Below are 19,400 nucleotides of genomic sequence, written 5' to 3'. Positions count from 1 at the left end.
ATTTGTTCAGAATACAGTCAGCTCTACTTATTCTAAATCAGGAGACCTTTATTCCCCAGGTGTACGGCAGGGACCATTTTAATTTAAGGTAAATAAAAGTTTAGGTATGTTAAACTCAGAAGATCTTTCCCTAGCCCTGGCTGGGTAGCAAAGATTGCAGGTGTGATCCCTCGGTCAGAGCACATACAAGAATCAACCAACGAATGCATAAATAAATGGAACAATAAATCAATGTTTCTCTCTCTCTCTTAAATCAATCAATGAATAAAAAATAATCTTCCCCTCTCTAGGAAATGGTACATGGAGAATAAGGAGAAAGATATAAATACATTCATAATGTTCAGATACCTATCAGCAATAATATACAAAGCAATAAAGTAAAACTACAGTGAAACAAACAAAACCAGATAGACTGCAAAGTTTCAATACCTTTTTCTAAGATCGACGGTCTTCTCTTGGCCAACATAATTGTCAGATCCTTCATCAAACTGAATCTGATGAACTGGTCTTGTACTAGCTCTAGCTGTGGCAGATTTGGCAACTTTCATATCTGATATTATGTTACTGAAACTGAAATAAGAAAAAATCAAGTGTATTATAAATTTTATCTACTGAATAATAGAAAACATGCCTCATATCATTTAATTTTTATTTCATTCCTATGCAGTAATACAACATAATTTACATTTAAATAAAAGATTATATGTTACAGACCACAGACCACTAAGATTTGTTTCCTTCTGTGTTCTAAAGATGTCAAAGTGGGGGGAAATGAGGACATCTGTAATAGTATAGACAATAAAAAAAAGTAAAAAGAGAAAAAAAGAAGATGCTCTTCAGATGTGTTCATTTAAAATATAAACTAAAAGTGTCACTTATTGCCTGCTGCCTTGGCTCAGTGGTTGAGCACTGACCTATGAACCATGAGGTCACGGCCAGGGCACATGCCTGGGTTGCAGACTTGATCCCTAGTGCGTGGCGTGCAGGAAGCAGCTGATCAATGATTCTCATCATGTTTCTATCTCCCCCTCCCTCTCCCTTCTTCTCTGAAATCAATAAAAATAAATTTTAAAAATAAAAAAATAAAAGTGTCACCTATGTAAAATTATCAAGCATCTAGAGCAGTTGATATAAAATCAGTATCTGTATACTTATCACATAGATTAAAACTAAATTAAAGTTGAAATTTAGCCATATTTATTGCCTTGCATTTGTTCAAATACAAATAAATGAGTGATCTGACAGTCAAGTCATCTGTATTTTTTTTTAACTTCCTGAGAGAAATCTTACAATATGCTCATTGAGAACTACTGACTTAGATTGCTCTGCAAAACAAAGCAGTGCCACCCCTGACTACATTTCAGCAGTAAGTGGTATAACTTGGTATAAAGTAATGAAAGATGAGAGAAGTGGAAGGATGTCAGCCAAAACTTAATAAGAGGGAAAAAGAAAACAGGCTTGAAGATTATCATATTGTGCATAACACCAGAAAATTATTTAATGAGAAAAAATTAATCTTCTCAGAGAAACTGTCTTATTCTTTATTTATTTTTAGTAACATCACTAAATTTATCATTTTTCCTAAGGAACAAGAAATTGTGTAACTTCTGAAAATAAAAATTAATCACTTAATTGTAATTTTACTTAATACATCAGTTGTTTTTTTTAAACAACTATTCCATTTATGAGGCATATGTTACATATAAATGAATATTTATGTATATAACTCAATTACATGAAAACAGCCTATTTTGAGATACCAGTATTACTATTTGACATACTATTTGATTCACTAACCTAATTTTAGGTCTTTCTCCATTTTTCTGTGCCCTTGAGTCTTCCTCATGCTGCTGAAGCTGCCTGAGCAGCTCTGACTTGGTTGTCTGCTTGTCAAAAGGGAGAGAATCTGCAACAGCAGATGCAGCAGCCACCAACTCAGGACTCAGTGACTCACTTCTGGAAAAGAAAATGAAAAATAAATGAAAAAGAAAAAAGAGGCATTACTAGTTTAGTGGAAAGTAAAATGATTTTTTCAGAGAAAATGTTTTTTTTGTGTTGTTGTTCAAAAAAGAATCATTCAGTCCTGGCCGGTGTGACTCATATGTCGAAAGGTTGCTGGTTCAATTCCCAGTCAGGGCACATGCCCAGGTTGAGGGTTTGGTCCCTGGTCATGTATGAGAGGCAACTGATCAACGTTTCTCTCTCATATCAATGTCTTGCTCTCTCTCTCCCCGCTCCCTTCTTCTCTTTAAAATCAATAAAGACATATTTAAAAAGAGTATCATTCAATTTCTGACAAAATCAAGAATTCTTAACTATTAGGTATCAGTTTTATATAAACTTAAATGTGAAATGGATATTTGCTGAAGCATAATACTAACTCAGAAAAATGTATTAAGGTGGAGGGATAAAGATCAGTCTTAAAACTTATAAATTATTGGGTTTTTAATTAGGTGCCAATTTAATTCAAAAAACAGTATATATTACAAGCAAATATAAAAGTGACTAAACCTGTTCATAGAGAATATTTATTCATAGTAACCTAAAACTGGACACAACCCAAATGTTTACCATCAGAAGAAAAACAAATTGTGATATATCCATTTAGTTAGTGGAATAGTACTTAGCTCAGGCAACAAAATGATTGAAACTGCTTAAAAATAGTTAGTATAAAAATAGTATATACTGTATGACTCCATTTATATCAAGTTCTAGAAGAGGAAACATTAATCTAAAATGAAAAAAATCAGGATAATGGTTGCCTTAGGACAGAAGTCTACTGCTTGGGAAGATGAAAACGGAACATGTTCTGCATGTTGATAAATGTGTGGATTACATGGACAGATTCATTTGTCAAAATCCTACAACTAAGATTTATACACTTCAGTGTAGGTAAAAAAATCATCGTCATCATCATGAGAAATGCTCACCTGTCTGAATTCAAATAACGGACTCAGAGACAGAAGTATGGCGAAAACGAGACTTTTAATACATTCTTGAGAGCAGGTGTCCAGTTGTACAGGCACACATGGATTAGCGATCACAGCCCATTTATCCCCTTAGGGTGTGAGAGTCCCTCCTCTGGTTCCTCATTGGCTGAGTACTATGAGGTTAATAGTTTCCTCATATGTCACCTAGGTCTTATTGTCTCCTACTGGGTTAGTTAAAAAAATGGGCGGAGGCATTTTCTAGTTGTCTCCATCTCCCCTTATCTAGCTGAGGCGGGCATCTGGGGAGCTGGGAGTTTCTCACCAAGATACCTGCTCAGGTACATAGTTCTTTGTTCTTATATCCTTTTCCCTCCTCCCTACATCCTGTTTGCCCTGGGGAAATTCAGTAACCATTTCCATTAAAAGTTGACTATGCTGGAGATGGATCAGATGCCCACTTCCTACAGTCATCAAGTAGAAGATGGAAAGCAGATGAAGGTACAGATGATACAAGAATGGAAAAATGTTGATTATTGAAGTTGGGTGACAGCCAGGTACAAAGGGTTCATTATTTAATTTTGTTTATGTATTTATTTTTATTGATTTTAGAGAAAGAGGATCATTGACTTGCTGTTCCACTTATTTATGCATTCACTGGTTGACAATAGTACATGCCCTGATGGTATCGAATCCGTAACGTTGGTGTATTGGGACAATACTAACCAACTGAGCTACTGGCAAGGGCCTACTTTGTTTTAAATTTTCTATATCAAAAGGCTAAAGAAGTGATACTCTTCAGTAAATTAGGATAAGTTAATAAAAAAATATGCCAGATAGCCCTGGTCAGGTAGCTCAGTTGGTTGGAGCACCATTTCAATATACCAAGATTTAGGGTTCGATCCCCAATCAGGGCATATACAAAAATCAACCAACGAATGCATAAATAATTTGGAACAAGTCAATGTTTCTTTCTCTCTTTCTCAAATCAGTTAAAAAATATTTTAAAATTTTTTAAAAAAGAAAAATATGCCAGGCATAAAAATAAATTATTTACATTTTTTTCCATTCTTTATTTTACTTTTAATTGAATTTATTGGGGTTACATTGGTCAATAAAAGTACATAGGTTTCAAGTGTACAATTCTACAATACATCATATGCACATTGCATTATGCACTTATCATCCAAAGTCTAGTCTCCTTCCATCACCATTTATCTCCCCATTTACCATATTTCACATGCTCCCAACCCTCATTTCTCTGGTAATTACCGTACTGTTGTCTGTGTCCTTGAGGTTTTTTTAAATTAAATCTTTATTGTTCAGATTATTACAGTTGTTCCTTTTTCCCCCCATAGCTCCCCTCCACTAGGTTCCCACCCCACCCTCTGCCCTTACCCCCCCCCCACTGTCCTCATCCATAGGTGTACGATTTTTGTCCAGTCTCTTCCCACACCCCCCATGCCCCTTTCCCCCTGAGAATTCAGTCCACTCCCTTTCTATGCCCCTGATTCTATTATATTCCCCCGTTTATTCTGTTCATCAGATTACTTATTCACTTGATTTTTAGATTCACTTGTTGATAGACGTGTATTTGTCATTCATAATTTGTCTTTTTCTTCTTTTTCCTCTTCTTAAAGGATACCTTTCAGCATTTCATATAATACTGGTTTGGTGGTGATGAACTCCTTTAGCTTTTCCTTATCTGTGAAGTTCTTTATCTGACCTTCAATTCTGAATGATAGCTTTGCTGGGTAAAGTAATCTTGGTTGTAGGTTCTTGCTATTCATCACTTTGAATATTTCTTGCCACTCCCTTCTGGCCTGCAAAGTTTCTGTTGAGAAATCAGCTGACAGTCGTATGGGTATTCCCTTGTAGGTAACTGAGTTTCTTTCTCTTGCTGCTTTTAAGATTCTCTCTTTGTCTTTTGCTCTTGGCATTTTAATTATGATGTGTCTTGGTGTGGTCCTCTTTGGATTCCTTTTGTTTGGGGTTCTCTGCACTTCCTGGATTTGTAAGTCTATTTCTTTCACCAGGTAGGGGAAGTTTTCTGTCATTATTTCTTCAAATAGGTTTTCAATATCTTGCTCTCTCTCTTCTTCTGGCACCCCCATAATTTGGATGTTGGTACGCTTGAAGTTGTCCCAGAGGCTCCTTACACTATCTTCATATTTTTGGATTCCTTTCCAGTTGGGTGCTTTTTGCTTCTTCGTATTTCAAATCTTTGACTTGATTCTTGCGATCCTCTAGTCTGCTGTTGGAACTCTGTATAATATTCTTTATTTCAGTCAGTGCATGCTTAATTTCTAGTTGGTCCTTTTTCATATCCTCGAGGGTCTCACTAGATTTATTGAGGGTCTCACTAAATTTATCAGCGGTTTCTAGAAAATTCTTGAAAAACCTTATAACCGTGGTTTTAAACTCTATATCCAGTAGTTTGCTTTCCTCCATTTCTGTCATTTGTGACCTGTTTCTTTGTCTCCGCATTTTGGCTTCTTCCCTGTGTTGATAGAGTGGTTTTCTGTGCTAGGTGTCCTATAGGGCCCAGTGGCTCAGCCTCCCCAATTACCTGAGGTGGACACTCTTGGTGCACCCCTTTGTGGGCTGTGTGCACAGTCTTGTTGTAGTTAAGCCTTGATTGTTGTAGGTATCACTGGGAGGAATTGACCTCCAGGCCAATTGGCTGTGAGAATCAGCTGTGTGTATGGTGGGAGAACTTCTGTGCTGGAGACACCCTTATGGGGCAAGACTTGCTTCAGGGGGCTTTGGTGCTCACTGAGTCTGCCCCCTGAGTGTGTCCCTTATAGATCTGAGGAGTTGTAATCTGGATGGTCCCACTCTGACCACTGGGTACACTGGCACTTGGATATCTAAGGAGGTGCTAATTTAGCCTCTGCCTGAGGCTACCCAGCAGGAACTATGGAGAGATCTGCAGATTCCTCTTCTTTGTTTGGGGTTTGGAGGTGCCCAGATGAGGCCCAGCTGTGAAGCAATGCAAGCTGCTGTGGGGCCTTGGGCCTTCTTTTGGAAGTTCTGGGTCTCTCTGACCCAGCTGCAGTTTGTTAGGTAATTTTAGATTGCAAAGGGCCAGGCCATTCATATGCAAAAGCCTCTGGGCACAGCTTGGGTGGGGTGGGGTCTCAGGGAATCAACAGGGTGGAGCAAAAACTATGGCTGATCCTCAGCCCTGCCCTAAGAGGCCCTGGGTCTCAGTGTCCCACGGTAATCGTTGCAAGCACCTCTGAGAGAAAGCCGCCCTCAAGTTCGGACCGATGCCAGACAGTCCAATTTCTCCCCGTATGAGACTGGGTCCCCAGAGACTCGCCTGGAACTGGAGTTCAGAGCAGGCGGGAGCTTGAGACTCCCTCCCGATTGAAAAAGACAACTGTGTCCTCAGTTGCCAGCCCTTTCTGCTTGTGCCTCCGTACCTCTGCACTTTACTTCTGCACCTCCTCTGAGTTTCAGTTTGCTTTTCTCTTTCCTTCTAGTTGTAGAATTTCCACTCAGCCAGCCTTCCTGTCATTCTGGATGATGTCCGTTTTGTCTTTTAGTTGTATTTTTGAAGTGGTGTGTGAGGCAGCAATTTCAGGTGTTTACCTATGCCGCCATCTTGGTTTCTCCTATTTACATTTTTTAAGTCACCAAGAATCTCAAGGAGGGAGACCCAAATTAATGTTTTGCTATACCTGGCTCTCTATAGCATTATCTGGTGTCTAATATGAAAATCGAAGTTCCCAAATCCCTAAAAAGTTGCTGGATAAAGATTTTAACCCTTTTTGGTCCAACGTGGAGCCTGACTCGACAGACCAGGCGCTAGGAGCAGGTCCAACGTCGAGCTGAGGTCTAGTGAGACAGATAACTTCAACATTCAATCCCATCAATTAATTTGGACCAGACTGTTTGAATTCCAAAAATAAAACTGTACCGCAAAGGGTTAAGGACTTCACTGAGATATGGGGGATCTAAAATCTGATTAGTACTAATTTTAACTGTTACCTGTGAATAAGGCTTAAACCTTATCTCAAATCACTGTGTTTCTTTCATAAACCACTTGTTAAGCATATTTTCAAATTTTAATTCAGTCAAACCTCAGCTCTGGAATGTCTCCCATCCCAAACAATTCAGTTCTTGACCAAGTTGTTCACTTCAGTTCAAAACCTGATAACCCTTTCATTCTGATACATGACAAAAAGGGTCTCTCAGGGCACAAACAAAGGAGAGAATGAGTCAGTTTACTCCTAAACCTAGTGTTAAGACCACAGGAAATTGTGCTATGAATATTTTCATGTTTTTTCTTTTGTTGCTGGTGAAACGTACAATTAGCACAATTTTAAAACATAAAAAGGCTATCAAGTGTGCTGATGTTGATAAGGGTATGAAAGTGCTCACAAAACAACAATCATAGGCAGAGGCAGAAAAACCACTGATTTGGAGAAAGGGGAAAAGCAGTTAGCCAGTGACAGCATTTTGGAGGCAATATGTGAAAAAGCAAAGATGTTACACCCCTGGAATGAAAGGTATTTGTTTAAGGCTAGTTGGGGGTGGTTCGATAAATTTAAGATAAGAAGTGTTTGTTTATAGATTAAACAGTACATTAGACATGTATTGTATATAAGAAAGGTTAAAACGGAATCATTTGGGGGTCTGGAATGGATTAATTCAATTTACATTATTTCTAATGGGGGAAAAATGATTCGGTTTTCAAACAAACCACTTCTCCAACAGTCTTCCGGAACAAATTAAGTTCAAGAACCAAGGTTCCACAGTATATAAAGGGTGTCCCCAAAAAATGTATACACACACTTTGAATAATTATAAATACAGTGTTTATTAATATACATTTCATTTTCAAAAGTGAGCTATCAGCTGTTAAAATGTGTATACATTTTTTTGGTTCACCCTATTTGATCAGAATATGCAAAGACTATAGATGAGCATTCATTTTCTAGAACCATACATTTCATGACAATGGTGCTCTTTATATAGTCATAACTTCTGGGTTTATAATTTGAAATATTCTAATTAACAAAAATTGTGGGGGAACCTCTATCATCAAAACTGAGGGATCTTTCTAAAAAGATATTTAACAAGGTGATGAGAACTTTTTAAAAAATGTTTTTATTGAATTTTTAGATAGAGATGAAGGGAGAGGAATAAATAGAAACATTGATGAGAGACAAACATAGATAGGCTGCCTTCTGCATACCCACTACTGGGAATTGAGCCCAAAACTTGGGCATGTGCCCCGACAGGGAATCAAACCTTCGACCTCTTGGTGCATGGAGCTATGCTCAACCAAGTCACACCAGCTGGGCAGTGATGAGAACTTTTAAAAATATTTTTTAACAATCTACTCTATTCTATAATTCAGACTATTTCATGAATACATACTTTTTCACTTTATACCCTTCTGTGCTTCTGAACTTCTTTAAAATGAACTGTGTGACAATTTCAGAAAAGGAACCCTGAGGAAGTGAACAATACTATTTAGTGGACACGTAAATTGTCATAACTTTTTTCAGGCAATTTGGTGACATGTATCATAAATCTAAAAAATATATAATTTTTTTGACCTGGCAATTCCACTTCTGGGAATATTTGTCTACAGAAAACATATATGGAATTTGAAAAATTACTGTACACTCCAAACTTAAGACCTAAGAAATTCTATCCGCTGTGCCTGAAAGGCAAACCATCTCCGGGCTATATAATTGGGAGATGTTTCTCATTCTAAGTCCCTCCAGACAGAACAATGCTAAAATTCAGAAATGGCTTCTGAACAGAAATCAAATCCAGGGCAGTGTCAAGAAGTAAAGATGGCCATGGCTATAAACCCTTTGTTAAGATCTTAGAAAGATTTAAATTAGTACCTCAAAGAGCCTTTCAAACAAGCAACTGGACTTGTAAGAAACTTAAGAGTGTGGTCCACCGCCTCTCAAGAACTCATGTAGAACAGGACCTTAGCTCCCAAACTGTGCCCTAAGGCTTCCTGGAGCACAACAGGGAATACTGTGTCCGTCACTGACCTCGTGAATACTAACTCAAGATAATACATGCTTTTAACATTACACTACAGCATTCCTTTAGATGATATATACATGTGAAGGTGATTTTCTGGCAATTGCTGTGATAAAAGGCAAGTACTCTTAAAAAATCAATGCAGCACAGGAAATAAGAGTGATGGTATCCAATTTTTTTATTTTTTATTTTTATTTATTTTAGAGAGAGAGGAAGGGGGAGACAGAGAAAAATCAATTTGTTATTCCATTTATTTATGCCAGCGGTTCTCAACCTGTGGGTCGAGACCCCTTTGGGGGTCGAATGACCCTTTCACAGGGGTCGCCTAAGACCATCGGAAAACACATATATATCTACACTAATAAAAGAGAAACATGGTAATTGGCGTACGACCGCTACCCTTCCCATTGGCTAATCAGCATATCCTATGCAAATTAACTGTCAGCCAAGATGGCGGCCGGCAGCCAGGCAGCTTGAAGCGGACATGAGGCTTGCTTGCTCCAGTGACGGAGGAAGCCAAGGTTCCCCGCCTGCTGCCGCCTGGCTCTGAGCTCCTGAAGCAACAGCTCCAAAAGATACAATGTTTCAATTATAGAAGCTAAAAATGGCGGTGAATTTGCATATACCAGTTGCGAGGGAAGACTGAGGACAACATGGAGGTCAAGAGGTACAGAAGAAAGCTAAGTAGAGGCCTCGAGGACAGAAACAGACCCAAGGCTACAGAGGTGGGAGGTGGGAGGGCAAGCCCAGCCACAGCGGCTGCGAGGAGGGGCAGTGGCTCGGAGGGGAATGGGCAGCGCTTGGGAGCGGGAGGGGAAACCCGCCACAGCGCCCGGGAGTGGGAGGGGAAACCCGCCACAGCGCCCCGGAGCGGGAGGGGAAACCCGCCACAGCGCCCGGGAGCGGGAGGGGAAACCCGCCACAGCGCCCTGGAGCGGGAGGGGAAACCGGCCACAGCACCCCGGAGCGGGAGGGGAAACCCGCCACAGCGCCCCAGAGCGGGAGGGGAAACCAGCCACAGCGCCCCGGAGCGGGAGGGGAAACCAGCCACAGCGCCCCGGAGCGGGAGGGGAAACCCGCCACAGCGCCCGGGAGCGGGAAGGGAAACCCGCCACAGCGCCCCGGAGCAGGAGGGGAAACTGGCCACAGCCCTGTCACAAGGACAGGCGTCCTCTGGAGCCAGGCCGCTTTGAGCCTGTAGGTCCGTCCATAGGCCCAGAGCGGCAGAAGTCCAGAATGCCGGGCCTACGCTTGCAGGTGCCAAGCGGCCGGGCTTGGGGTGGGAACATCCCCAGGACCCAGGCACTCCAAGCTGGCGCACACCCAAGCGGCCAGGAACGGGGCGGGAATGTCCCCTGCAGCAAGTGAGCAGACAGCAGGGCCCTGCTTGCCACTGGCCGTGGCAGCAAGGGGCAAGCAGTCCCTTGCAGGGCCCCCACAGAGAGCAGACACCAGGGCCCTGCTTGCCCCTGCGGTGGTGAGCCAGAGAGAAGACAGCAGGGCGCTGCTTGCCCCTGACCCCAGCGGCAAAGGACAGGCAGTCCCCTACAGAGAGCAGACACCAGGGCCTACGGTGGCGTCAAGCAGGCAGGTCCGCAGAGAGCAGAGGACCATGGGGAGCAGGTCTAAGCCATCAGTAGGACATCCCCTGAGGGCTCCCAGATTGGAGAGGGTGCAGATAGGGCTGAGGGACCCCTCCTTCCCCGTGCACGAATTTCGTGCACCGGGCCCCTAGTATATATATAATTACATATTGTTTTTGTGATTAATCACTATGCTTTAATTATGCTCAATTTGTAACAATGAAAATACATCCTGCATATCAGATATTTACATTACAATTCATAACAGTAGCAAAATTACAGTTATGAAGTAGCAACGAAAATAATTTTATGGTTGGGGGTCACCACAACATGAGGAACTATATTAAAGGGTCGCGGCATTAGGAAGATTGAGAACCACTGATTTATGCATTCATTGCTTGACTTTTGTATGTGCCCTGGCTTCTTTGAAGATAGGACCACTGATAGCAATTCCAAGATATATCATTTATATCTACACCACACACTATTCTCCACTATTCCCAATTTTGATTTCTTTAAGTAGAAACACGGAGCAAGAAGTTAAAAATGCTTACAAAGCAATCTGAGTGTAGAATTTTCCTAAATGTTTATGCTTCTCTCATTCACATCTAATTGGAAAGCAATTTCAAAAATTACCTTTACTGAATCTTTGCATAGCGTTCAACTCATTTTAACCATTTCTATAATAGTTAATTAAATTGTATAACTATTAAAAAAAGCACAATGGGTCATAAACAGGTCAGGAACTAATAAACAACTCACTCTAGATAAGTATATATATATTTGTGTGTGCATTACCTATTTTATATACATATATGTGTATATATATGTGTGTGTGTGTGTGTGTGTGTGTATATTTTGTTTCTAGAAGGAGGAGGATGAGGGACCTGTTAGGTCTGATCAAATCACTGAATCGATACCCCCTCCCCTGGGAACTGACCTTTAGAGCACTTCACAACAGACATTCCCTTTTGCTTAGACCACATTCCACTGGCTAAGACCACATTCCACTTGCTAAGAACATTATCTTTCCCCTCCAGAGCTTCCCAGGGAATTCCCCGCTCAGAAAAAGCCCACCTGGAGTCCTTTAAAATCTCTGACTCCCCACTTCTGGGTGCTAGCACCATTTGGGGGCTCAGCCCATCTGTTCTCCAGATGACCTAATAAATTTATAATGCCTTACCACTTTTGGCCTCGTGTATTCCTTCAGAACCTATTATGGTCACTCACGAATTAGCTTACTCTCTACCACACAATTACGCTTTACAGAGATATTTTTGATACAATGTGATATAATGTAGAAAATAAGAGATTCCATAAAAGTTCTGAAAATAATAAAAAATTAAATCATTCTGGGAAATAGGAATCTACCTTACCTGTTTATTCTGCTAAGAGAAATCAGTGATGGGGATCTTAAAGTCACATACCTTATTATGTAAATCAATGATGTCATTCATGTAAGACATTATCACTACAATAAAATACTGCCATTTAAAGTACATCGCAAATGCTAAAATATCACTGCACTTATAGTGAAATATAATACTCTTGACAAGCATAAGTAATTGCAATATTTTGAAGACACCAAATAAGCTCAGAGCACTGAAAATTACTAGTCAAAAGAAGTCATATAAAAGTTATAAAAAAACATACTAAAATTCCATGCTAGGTGGAATTTTTAAAATGGAAATTTCATATAAACAAGCCCTTCAGAGACAAGAAGCTACAGTGGGGCCTTGACTTACGAGTTTAATTCGTTCCGAGACCGAGCTCGTTAAGGAGCTCGTTAACTCAAATTACTCTATCAACTCAATGCAAAAAATTGGCCCAGAGACAGCTGGTATCTCAAAAATCTCATTAGTTGGGACACTCGTAAGTCAAGGCTCCACTGTATTGCAGTTAATACAGAGACATATGTAAGAAAGTGTGGGAAATTCTCAATTAGATTACCTCCCCTTTCCTCTGACTGTATACAGATATTCCCTTCTTATTTAAATATAGAATAATAACAGCATTTCTCAAGTAATTATTAGAGTCTCTATTTACAAACTGATATTTGGCCTCCATTAATTCGCTGATCCCATCTACTCTAATTTAATATTTTTAAAGTTTTTAAATGTAAAAATTCTGCCTGGATGTGAAGAGCTATAATTCAAGTCTGGATCAGAATTATCGTTGACCACCTTCCACTAATCCGTCCATTCCCCCTCACATGCACTGTCAAAAGTCTCTAAGAGTTTTCACAAGTTTGCTGCAAGTTTGTCTGGACTTTGGAAAATTCATCAGAAGAACAAGGGACAAAATCCACATAGATAAAACAGATTACTGACGTGATTAAATGATGTAAAGTTTGTAAATTGTATATAATCTATAATAACAACAGTATAATATGCTAATTAGACCAGATATCCTCCGGGACGTCCTTCTGGACAACCTTCCGGATGAAGCCAGGGCTGCAAGGAAAGCCCGGATCCCGGGTGCCTGCCAGCGGCTGGAGGGAAGCTGGTGCCAGCAGCCGGGGGAAGAAAGGCCTATTCTTGCACAAATTTCGTGTTTTGGGCCTCTAGTTATATATAATAATGATTGTTTTGTTTTAAAAAGCTTCACTTTACAAAAGGCTTCAGCATAGATGTCACACACCCAGCTTCTAAATGCACTTAGGATGATCTGTGTGCAGATATTTAGTTTGCAGTTTTTCTAAAACAGTTTGCATGTCTCTATTTCATAGATAAAAGAGACTTTTACATAAATGCAAATCTATGAATCAATTTTGTTCCTTGAAACACTGGTAATAATACATCAGTAAGCATTATCTATTCCTTTTAGATGCTGTGCTAAATCCTGGAAGAAAAACAATGAGCCATACAGGTCCTACTCTAAAGAGGTATCTGCCCAACAGGGAAGATAAATTAAACAAGTGGAAAATTGAGTAAAAAAATTCTTTTTTAAAAAATGTTAATGAAAATAGGAAAAAAAGTAGAGAGATGAAAGTTTTAACAGACTAACTAGTATTCAGATGATTCTCAATATATAGAGACTCAGAAAGGAGAAATGGGATCAGGGACAGGAGGGTTGGGAAAGCTTCACAGAGCCAAGAGTCATTGCTGAGTGGAGAAGGCAGACACAGGTTGACAGGCAAAAAGAGAATGCATTTATCAGTCCCAAACAAAAGTATAGAGGAAGAGATATTTAGGGGAGAGGAAGCACTCTAATTTGAAGATGGACTAAAGATTTCTAAAAATGTTCTTTTCTAGAAGAAAAAATGTACTGGAGTTTCAGAAATTACTTTCAAAGAACATTCAAACTATAAATCATTTACCTCTTCTTTGGGGCATCTTTTGTAGCTTTTTGAAGTCTGCCAGTTGTAGCTTCCAAACTTTTAAGTGGTCTTCTGTTGGGTGGCTTTGTGGTTTGTACATTTACTGTGCTTATTTCAACTTTCATGTCCTTAAGGATATTTAGCAAGTCTTTTTTCGAATTCTCCTTTACATTGTCTTGGCTCTCTGTCTGCTTGGAAATCTCATGGGTTGGAATGGACTGCCCATCTTTTTTGCTACAGATCGCATTGTTAGTGCCAAAATATCTTTGGATATAATTTCTTGTCCTGGAAAGATTAAAGAAAAAAAGAAAAAAATACAATGCAAAAATAATCAAGCAAAGACTGAAAAAACTGTTTCTATGTGTTTTTAAATTTTTCAATTCAAGCCCTTCCCTTTTCCTTTTTATTTTTTTTAATTGAGGTATAATTGACATATAACATTGTATTAGTTTCAGGTGTACAACATAATGATTCAATATTTGTATATATATTGCAAAATGACCACCATAATTGATCTAGTGTTTTTTATTATTGTTGTTAACAACCATAATGACAGCAAATTTAACTTTTATTAAACATATACTATGTGCCTAGTCTTAGACAACATATTTTTGGTAAATTTTTTCATACCCACATCAACTCCATAAGGTAGATTTTATCCCCATTTTGCAGATAAGCAAACTGGAAATCAGAGAAGCGAAGTAACTTACCCAAGGTCATGAAGCTCAGAGCTCACTAAGGTCTAAGACATACTGGTGGGCCACAAATGGGTTACAGATGTGCTGAGATATTGATCACCTAGGCCTGGGACTGCTGGTGCCTCCTTTCATTCACCTCAGACTTTGATAAAAATATCACTTTCTATGTGCTCCAAGACATTTAAAAAAAGGTTGTGAAACACTGGCATGATTAATAAATTTCAATTTATTATTTTTAAACTCAAATCTGACTGACTGCCAAGGCCTTCCTCTTACTTAATATAATAATACCTCTTTAAAAAGTCATAATTAAACAACATTAAAATAAATAAATTTCTATCTAAAAAATGTTACTTTCTATTAAAAAAATTCTGGGTGTTATCTAAGCTGGTTAACTTTCTCATTAAGCTATGTGCCATTTAACCAATCACTATTTGTAAGTGAAGCTAAAATGGAACAGAAAAAAAGAATATTTTGATATTAAAGAACTTTAAAAACTAATGACTTTTAGTTTCAGTAATAGAGTATAGTGTATAAAAAGTCACTCATTAAACTGGCAAATATCTACTTTAAACTGAGCACTATACAGTAGTAGGCACTGATGATATATTAGTAACTAAGAATTTATTGTTCCTATCTTAAAGCAAACAGGATAGAGCACTGTTTCTCAAATTTTAAAATGTATAGGAATTACCCTAGAAGACTTGTTAAAACACAGATTCTTTGGTCCCAGCAAAGAATTGTGATTCAGTAGCTTTGGGGAAGGATTTGAAGTTTGCTTTCTAACAAGTTCCCAAGTGATGCTGATGGTGGCGTCAGAGGGCCACATTTGAGTAGCTGTATTATGTATGTTATTGAAATCCTTAAAATCCAAACCATTTTATTATTCCTGCTTTACAGAAGAAACTGCTGCTCAAAGAGGTTAAGTTAATGATTCTTAACCTTTAGAGGTCATATGAATCACCTAGAGAGCTCATTCAAAACTTAGATTCCTGAGATTCTTAGTTGGTAAATTTGGAATGGGGTTCAAGGATATGCACTTAACCAAGACCCCAGGTGATTCCGATGCAATTGATCTCAAAGACCCTACATCAGACTGTGGGTTAAATACTGTATCAAGTTCTCAAAGCCAGCAAATGGTAGTGCCACGTTAGGGACCCTTACATGAAAAATAAAATGGCTATTTTTAGAAATGCTGAAACAAACTATTTTATTTATAAAAATAAATGTCAGAGGTTAATACATCAGGTACTTAATTAGAATGAAAAAACCTATTGCATAACCGGCATCCTCATATTACTCAACTTAGGAAAATGCTCTATTATTTCTCACATGGAAGTTAAATTAAATTAAAGGTGTCACAGAAAAGTGGCAATCAGGAGAATGAATCTCACATATAACCCGTATTTCAATGTTTCCCTCCAATGTTTCCATGCAATAGCGCCATGGAAAGTATATTTACACCAGGAAAATCATGTCTAGGAAGCGACTCCTTAACACGAAAATAATAAACCTCCAGCTCGAACCTCCCACCTGAATGTTTCCACAGAGAGCATCTCCTCAGCACTTCAAATGCAACACATCCAGAACCGCACTCAAGAACTCCCCTCGGACTGCCTTCCATTTCTCACATTTCTGTACTGAACGGGCCTCTTGCCACAAATGGGTATTTCTGTATTCCAAAAACCATGACATATTTTAAAAGCTTCCCCAGAGCTGCTCCTCATTCTTCTGTTAACATTGGGGACCCTAATCCTTCAAGGCAACCAGCTGAACTCTTTGCTCTGACTATCCCACCCTTGTCCTGTCACAGCCTATCAGCCCTATGCAATCTTCCTCCTCCACCCCCTGCGTCTCCCCGTCCCACCGCTACCAGCACGCTTTAGCGCTGTGCTTACCACGGTGGCCCAAAATCGTACTGCACGGAATAGGTGCAGTATAATTAAGTTTCCATAAGCATGAGCGTCCCCAGAGAATAAATACCAACACCAAGTATGCCACAACTCCTCTTCTTGTCCGGCTAATTCCCACCTGAGTCCGCCTTCAGATTATTTCAGGTTTCTTTCCCAGAAAGGGTACTTTGAACGTCTCCTGCAATGGTTAGGTGTCCCTATTCGCCCACTCAGCAACTGTCTCCTACATTAACAGAGCATCCTGCGCTGCCTGTGCTAGCTCAGCTATTACTGCACTTGAATGTCCTCCTGGGTGTAGCTGGAAGCTCCGTGATGGCAGGACGGCCTTATTCGGGCTTAACATTAGTGCTGGCGCACTGTAAGCACGTTCAATAACACAGTGAAGAATCAACAGGGCCAGGAAAGAGACCATCACAGTCTCGGGAGGCAAAAAATAAAGGTTCGCTTCCGGAGCCTGGATAAAATGAGGGGGAAGGTGGCGAGAAGTTAGAGGCGCGGTGTGTCACAGAAAGAGCACAGGACAGCAGACCCGGGACGCACCTGCAGCTGTTTCCCACGGGCACTCTGACCTTGGGCAAGTCGTTTTATCTTCCCGGGATTTCCCTTTCCCCAAATTTCAAGCAAAGGCTTCTAAGATCCCGCGGGTTACAGAGCGCAGGAAGCGGGAGAAGGATAACTGAACGTGCTGGAGGGGGCAGGGGTTTTGCCGGAAGACCTGCGGGGCCAACAGCGCGGAGATGAGGTACCTGACGGGTCCGTGCGGAGCGCCGAGGAGCACAGTCGCAGCCGCCGCCGCCTCTGGGCCTCCAGGACACAAAGGGAGGCGGGAAAGGGGGCGAAGAGGGAGGAACGCTGTGACTCTTGGAAACATTGCCCAGAAACAAACTGAACCGCCAGCGGGAACAGCGTGCCCACGGCCAAACACGTCCCCCGCCTCTCGCTTCCGTTCTTCAGCCTGACGCGTTCCCGTCCCTCAGCGCTCCGGCGGGCCACAGGGTCGGGTAACTGCGTTCCGGGCTCGCCCTTGGCTCCTCCCTCCCGGCGATGCTAGTCGCAGAGGCGGAGTCGACGATGGAGTTGACGGAGGTTCCCTAGGACTGAGGCGGGACCCGGACAGGAGAGCCGAGAGTGGAAGGATCGATCTACTGTGCAAACACTACAGATGGGGCCACTAAGATGAGGCGGAGAACTGACCCTACTGGGCAGTGTTTAGGGGAGAAGATCCACAGTGTTCATTAAAAACCTCAAAATGATCCATGGCCACCAAGGAGGTTAAAAAATAAAAATAGGGCATGCTGCCCCATAAATTAGTATTTCTTTTCAGTCTCTATTCTTGAGGAAGAGTGAAAAGATGAGATACATTTTTATGTTCCAGAACTGGCTTTAGAGATAAAACGATGCAAGAGAAAGACTTGGTTTTATTCCGTCCCTCAGGAAGGCCGTGAACAGTGGCCCAGAAGTGATGAAGGGTTCTCAAATCTGGAATGCATGAGCATAAACTCTGCCAGAAATGCCGGCTCATGGGACCCTCTAGGTTAGAATGCCATACTAGCGGTTGAATGTTGACATAATTTCTCTGCAGTTTCAAATAAGAATCAAGATTGGTACTACATTTTTTGTGATGCTGAAAACTCAGCTCACATTGAGAAGATCTTGCTGTGATGGGCATGCACGCTTAGCGTCATATAGTGAAATGGGTATACATATGTAACCTTTAACTAACGTAAAGAAAATTTTGTAACTTCTTTGTACTCTATGTATCTTGATGTTAATCTGTACTTCTTGGAGGCCCAGACACGCTCCAGCCAGGTGTGACACTGATTTCCATTGAGCTTGTAAAGGAATAGGTTGTGGTTAAATGCTCCAGCCAGGTGTGACACCACACCGGTTTCCATTGATGGTTAACACCCTTAAATAGGCTCCTGAGAGAAAGGCTCGGGGCTGCAGCAGGGTGGGGCTTCCTACGGAGGCACGTGTTGCAGACACTGGCCAGCTTTCAATAAATCCTCGCTTGCTGCTAAGACCTGATTGGAGTCGGTGGTCTTATTCTCGCAATGTTGGTCCATAACATTGTTAAGATCCACTAGTCCAGACAGAACCTTTGTGACAGTGCTAAACACAGTACACTAACTTATAGCCTAGATTGTATCTTAACTAAGGTACCCTCTATGTCAAAACTGTTTCATTTTCTAGAGTATCACTATCTGAAATTTTCTCATATATGTATGTGCTTAAACACTTATCCTGTGCTGTGTTCCACAAAGGATTGGACTTTCTCTTATTCACTGCTGCGACCCTGGTTCCTAGAACTGTGCCTGTCATATAATAGGTGCTCAAAAATATTTGGTAAATAAATTATTTACAAGTACAAAAGAAAAAATAGGTGCAGACAGTTTAAGTAATTTGCCCAAGTTCATACAACTAGTAAATGGCAGTACTAGATTCAAACTCAGAACCATCTAACTCTGATATTCTTGTCCACTGGAATACCTGAGGGTTTCTGCCTTTGGTCGTGCATAAAAGTCACGTGGGGATGGTTGCTCACACATTACTCAGACACTGACTCCATATGTCTGAGTCTGAGAGTCCAATAAGCACCCAAGGTGATTCCAATGTAGGTGATCCTCAGACAAAACTTCCTGAAACACTGCAATGACCCTATGACTTATTTAGCTATTCATAGCTTTGCATATTCTTAGAATAACATAAAGGGAAAGTGAAATAATTGGTGCAGGAACAGAATATTACTTTGGATGAATCTCAAAGGCATTATGTTAAGTGAAAGGAGCCAGACACAATAGACTATGTGATTCTACTTATATGACAATGTAAAGAAGACAAAGCTATAGGAACAGAAATCAGATCAGTGGTTACCAGGGGCTGGGGATGAAAGGAGGTGACTGCGTACGAAGGAGTACAAGGAAACTTTGGGGGTTATTGAA

General features: G+C 40.5%; 1 protein-coding gene across 1 annotated transcript in view; it reads right to left on the bottom strand.

Annotated features, from left to right (window-relative positions):
• Nucleotides 1-17,438, bottom strand: part of MRPS31 (mitochondrial ribosomal protein S31) — a 49,402-nt gene extending 31,964 nt beyond the window's left edge. The window contains exons 1-4 of the mRNA XM_006083579.3: nt 17,205-17,438; nt 13,848-14,132; nt 1,798-1,956; nt 430-570 (exon numbers count right to left, since the gene is read on the bottom strand). Coding sequence (XP_006083641.1) covers nt 430-570; nt 1,798-1,956; nt 13,848-14,132; nt 17,205-17,329 — 710 coding nt within the window. The 5' untranslated portion in view covers nt 17,330-17,438. The remainder of the gene's footprint in view (nt 1-429; nt 571-1,797; nt 1,957-13,847; nt 14,133-17,204) is intronic.
• Between the last annotated feature and the right edge of the window lie 1,962 nt (nt 17,439-19,400).

This window comes from Myotis lucifugus, unplaced genomic scaffold (assembly GCF_000147115.1).
Source record: "Myotis lucifugus unplaced genomic scaffold, Myoluc2.0 scaffold_7, whole genome shotgun sequence".
NCBI lineage: Eukaryota > Metazoa > Chordata > Mammalia > Chiroptera > Vespertilionidae > Myotis > Myotis lucifugus.
Note: the sequence above shows the minus strand (reverse complement) of the source record. Positions and strands in the feature narration are given on the sequence as shown.